This window comes from Fomitiporia mediterranea, assembly GCF_000271605.1.
Source record: "Fomitiporia mediterranea MF3/22 unplaced genomic scaffold FOMMEscaffold_3, whole genome shotgun sequence".
Classification (NCBI taxonomy): Eukaryota; Fungi; Basidiomycota; class Agaricomycetes; order Hymenochaetales; family Hymenochaetaceae; genus Fomitiporia; species Fomitiporia mediterranea.
Genome location: NW_006760388.1, coordinates 3,394,811 through 3,400,422, shown reverse-complemented (window position 1 = coordinate 3,400,422; position 5,612 = coordinate 3,394,811). Strand labels below are relative to the sequence as shown.

The following is a 5,612-nucleotide window of genomic DNA, read 5'->3' as shown; positions in this document are numbered from 1 at the left end:
TAACTAAAACCCAACTTAACACCTAAGCCTAACAGCCCAAACTTATCCTAAACCTAATTGGGGTGACAGAGCCCCCCAAACCCCCCTCCTAACTTCTCACTCTGTTCATGACAAGGGCCACAGTATGCTAGAATTACATAAGTGGTCAGTCAGGGTCATCCCTAATTGGGCCGTGGGATTCAGGGCCCGGATGCGAAAAGTCAAGAGTCGGCGATGATACTTTCTGTCGGGACTCGGCAGTGAACAGCTGTGGCCTTGCGTATGTCTTCTACAACGACCATCATCACGTCTGATACCCTTCACTGTGTCCCTCTCGTATACTTTGTTACTTAATTTCTTTGTCGCTCAGTTTGCAAGATGAGGACTCCTTCCAACCTACTTCACGTGCGCGGTGCCGACCCTCTGGGACAACGAACACCATCGCCTGAACACCCAATTGTCAGTGTTCGCGATTTTCCAAAGTTGCAGGCGCCGTACTTGGCTGCTTTGAGGCCCTCGGAAAAAACGTCGGAAAGGTCTGGTTCTCGCAAGTATGTCCATAGTCTACGTCCATGTGCTTTGTTCATAATTTACGCGAATTTCTGACCATTTTTATTTCTCTCGCCCATTGCAGATCAAGGCCTTCAGTACGTGTCCTACCACTTGTGTACACAACTGCGAAAAAATTGACTTCGCAATTGAATTCACTACCTTAGATATCACCTTCTCTTCCTCCTGGATGGACGTCGTATATACATCCAAAAGGCTGGGTTTATTATTTCAACGCAGACCATCGAATAGTCACCGACTTCAAGATTGAGTACCAATTGGGTCTGCAAGAGTTCCAGGCCGCCTTGCGCGAAGTCCAGGGGTTTCCTGTCGAACTGCTACCTGAGTCGTGTGAGCTCTGGATAGACTGTAAACTGGAGTCTGGGGTGAATCAAGCGGAGAAGCTCTTCATAGACCACGAGAAGCGAAGGCTCAGCCAGAAAGTTCCTGTACATCGGCCAGGTTCAGAAACTGACGACTGGTCGTGGCAAGATGAGGAACTCGACGTTAGGCAACGTGCGCTCACATGGTTCTCATATTGCCAAACATGCAATACTTAACGGATCACCGGACAGAATTAATTTATGAGCAAGCATATTGGGAGTATATCATGAGCCATCCTTGTCATGCACCACTTCCTTCACACGCCGAAGAAGATGCAAAAGCGGCTCTGACCTGGTTCTTACAAGGTATAGTTCATCATTTAACCTTTCGGTTTGGCGATCGTCTTACGACTTGTGCGCAGATCGTCTTCTCTCTTCAGAAGAGAGCATTGCGCCTTATTCGCGGGAACTTAGCAAAGACTTGCTTGATGTTCTGTCGATTATGTCAGACAATGAGGAAACGTTTAATTCTCCACGAAATGGATATATCAAGACTCATCTTGTTGCGAGTATTCTAGAGCGAATAGGTGCGCCTAGCAGATACAGGTATTAGGACTCCGTTCTAATTGTGTGGCAAGCCGGGGAGCGGTTACGACAGCATTACGGTCAACAAGATGCTCGACGTTATCTAAAGAGGACGTTGAAGATCAGAAACGATGACCTAACCAGGCCGCATGCCGCACCGTTCAGCCTACTCTTAAGCTTCGCTATGTCCATACTTTGCTTTGGAGCGCCCTATTCATACTTAAGGCACATCAATGAGTTCTTCATAAGTGGTCCTGGAAGGACAGACACTATAATGGAACGCTGGCAGACATTTGTAGATGAAAATGTGGCAGACTGGACTAACACCAACCTTGTGGTAAGTGTTCTTTCTACCTGTCGGCAAATAAGGAACGAGCCTCAGAAGTTATCGTAATGATCTAGGCGACTGTGTTGGTCAGTGCTTCCGTAGCATTGCTTGCCATTCCCGGAATCGACTCGACAACCCGAATCTTGGGTATTAACTCCACGTTATGTTCGATCGCAAGTATTATCGTCGGCCTGCTTAATGTCTGGCAACACCAGCACAAGTCGCGCTCAAACCTTGAGCTAACCGTCATTGTAAGGCTCAATATAGAATCTAGCTTCTATGTCGAATCAAGCCGGCTAAATATTCTCAATTACAGTTCGACTTTTTTGACAAAGCAGAGAGAATCGTAAAGAGCGACGAGCTACTAGCCATCCTTCTTGCACTGCCGATGGTGTTACTAATTTGGTCAACACTTTTGTTTGCGGCATCGATGGTCACTTTTGCATGGCTCGGAGTTAACGAGACAGCTTTGGAAGCAAGCAATGGTGATGAATCACTCGCTGACGTCAAGTTTGGGCTGCCCACTGCCTGGATAGCAACAGGCTGTCTTAGCTTCCTAGTAGCCCTGGTCCTTTTCTCGTTGCTCTTTTTCTGGAGGGTAAGTCGGATTTTTGTTATCGACTGATCACTTTCCTTGTACTAACAATGGACGCGATGAAGGTATGGAGGCCTTCAAGCTTCCGGAAAGCTGTCAGAGAGAAGAAGCCTTACAGGTACAAGCAATGGCTGCCTCTTCGCCGCTAAGCCGAGCTTCTGTAGTTTTAATGACTCGCCTTTTCTGGACGGATATTTAAATTAAAAAATGAAACGACCCTTGGAGAATCTAAGGGCATATTTAGCCATTACTTCCGGTAAGCATATGGACCGACATATTCGATTCGTCTGGGCGCACGCCATAAGGCTTTGGAATTGATAAGGTAATGATGCTGTGTTCATTGGCTGTGTGGGGCTGCAGACTTGGTCTCGACTTTTCCCTCCCTAGTCTTGTTTCGCCGCAGATCGTCCTTCACGGAAGTTTGTTCTCGAGGGTTCATCAAGATTCTGAGATTGAGTCTGAACCAGGGACGTTAGTTGCTCAGCACGATGTCCCTTTGTTTTGACTGGGAACATCTTCGAACGTAATCGCGGAGCCCTGGATGTACACATTTTGACGGAGGATCTCGTAAGCCTTCCGTATCATTCATTCCGATTCCCCTCGTTCAATTGTGCATGGTATTTGTCCACCAGATTCAGTTCTTATTATGAGATGATTAGTTCATCAACGGACGAACCACGAGACGATGACTTCATAATGTCTCAGTTAGAATACATACAATATAAGGACAAGAGACACTGAGCAGTCAATTGTCACCTCACCCCTTGTCTATGCATGCCCCCCTTAAGTTCTCCCTCTCAACAGGTTATGAGCCTTGAGCTCCCTACATACATGCATCCACTGTACACTCTAAACTCTTTACTCACATACATTTGCACACATTTGCATCATGGTTCCCCCACATACAGATACACACTGTAAACCAGCCAATGTACCTAAATACTTTGGTCAAAACATTACAATGCTTAAGACTGAAGCAAACTACAAGATGTAGCACTACCACATTGTTTCTAGTGTTGCAGCTATGTACTTCAAACACTTACTAAAGGATGAACTACAGAACAAAGCTGAGAGGGAGATGGCTAAGGCTATTCATGCATGCATAGTCAATAACATTGTCAACACAATATTAGCAAACTATATACACTTTGATATGTCTATCCCTCAGTTAATGAAAGTGCTTGAAGAATGCTTTAACCCTCAGACAGTATGTAAAAAGGCTATTGACAAATCAGTACTGTTTATTTGTAGAGACTATGTAAAACATTTCAGACATACATTAGACAGACTTGAGGAAGCATACACAACTCTGTCTGCTAACAGTGATCCACTACACAACTCTATATACAAAGCAGTAATATTGCTTGCCACTCCTGAGCAATATACACATGTAGTAAATACAATAATACAATCTACTGATGCCCAAAACAAAGGCAAACCAGTCAATGAACATAAGAAAGTCAAACCAAAGCAACTAATCCTTACATTACAGAATGCCTACAACAATTACTGTGCTAAACAAGTACAAGATTCCAATGATCAGACAAAGAATAATGCACACATTAATACAATGTATAAAGCCAATAAGCAGAGGAAATTCAATCTGCCAAATCTGTTCAATCCAACAAAAGCAAAATGTTTCAATTGTGGAAAAACAGGACATTTCTCTAAGGAATGCTACAAACCTCCTACTGAAGCTACAAAGCTTGCATGCACCAAACATCAGGCTAACATTGTGCATAAAACAAATCAAACTGTAGAAAACACAACAAACACATTTATTATTAAAAACCCAAACAAAAACAATGTTGAATTAAAAGAAGGCAACATTGAAATGAACAATAATGCCTACACTCTTATTCTGAGCAACCAGGACAAACAATTCGAACAATACATTTCCTAGGTATGTACCAATGTATTTACAAATACAATCATAGCTAACAAGAAATCCTATATGTAAACAATGGATTTACTTGATTCTAGTGTATCAATACATGCTACTCCTTATCTATTTCGATTAACAGATGTACACAACATAACTCCTACAATTGTAACTTTTGCAAATAGGTCAATAATGACTCTTAATCAAGCTGGATCTATGTGTATCAAAATCCCAAAGAATATACAAGAAAAAAGTATTATAACATTACAAAACGTCTATTACTATCTACAAATGACCTTTTCCCTCATAAGTCAAGTGCTACTATGTAGGGAAGGTTATTCTTTTATGTTTACAAATGATAATTGTACTATAACATTACTATGTAATGAATACATCAGACATATACAATTGAGAAATAACTTGTATATTTTGTACAATAATCATTTATTAAAAACAATGAACAAACTATCTATTTATAATATACATAAATGCCTTGGACACATAAGTTACAATTATATTAAACAATTATTAAAGACACAACCAAGTGTACTATCAACTAAAATAATGAACTATGAAGAAAAAGAATGTATTGAATGTATAAAAGTAAATATTGAACATACACTAATACCAAAACTACATTAATCTCCTCTTGCAAATCAATTTGGAGATCTTATTCATATTGATATTATTGGTCCTATTGAACTGTACACATATAAGAACATACACTACTTATTAACAATTGTAAACGATTCTACTCGTTAGTGTATAATGCTCAAATTACAAACAAAATCCAATGTATATACATAATACATACAATGGACAACTAAAATATTTACACAGTATAGAGTTAAAATAAAACTTTTACAAAGTGATAATGATACTGTATTCCTTAGTGAAGATTTCCAACAATATTTAGATTCACAAGGAACAAAACAAAGATTAACAGTACATCATACTCTACAGCAGAACAGAATAGCAGAACGAATGTATAAAACTATATTTAGAGGTGTAAGAGCATATCTAACATCTACTGAATTACTGTTTACATTATGGGCCAAAGTAGCAATTCATATTACCTATATTCATAATAGAACACTGTGTACTGCTTTAAATTATAATACCCTACATTACAAACATTACAGAACACACAGAACAATTGATAATATATACGAATTTGGTTAATATATTATTATTTGCAACGAAAATCCTACAAAAATACAACAGCAAGGTATCATTGCTTGTTGGATAGGATTAGACAATGAAAGTAAAGGCTATAAAACTTAGCATGATAATAAAATTACCATCAAACAAAATATTCAATTTCTCAAACGGTAAACCTCCCTTAAATTGAAGGGGGAGAAAATAGACAAT

The 5,612-nt window shown here is 40.0% G+C and overlaps 1 protein-coding gene across 1 annotated transcript; it reads left to right on the top strand.

The window, feature by feature from the left end:
• The first annotated feature begins 336 nt into the window (after positions 1 to 336).
• Positions 337 to 2,926, top strand: FOMMEDRAFT_139393 (uncharacterized protein). Its single transcript, XM_007264229.1, has 9 exons — positions 337 to 530; positions 614 to 626; positions 696 to 1,044; positions 1,104 to 1,217; positions 1,274 to 1,438; positions 1,490 to 1,773; positions 1,839 to 2,015; positions 2,081 to 2,362; positions 2,425 to 2,926. Exons 1-9 carry the CDS (start codon positions 358 to 360, stop codon positions 2,506 to 2,508), a joined length of 1,641 nt encoding a protein of 546 aa, XP_007264291.1. The 5' UTR covers positions 337 to 357; the 3' UTR covers positions 2,509 to 2,926.
• The last annotated feature ends 2,686 nt before the right edge of the window (positions 2,927 to 5,612 follow it).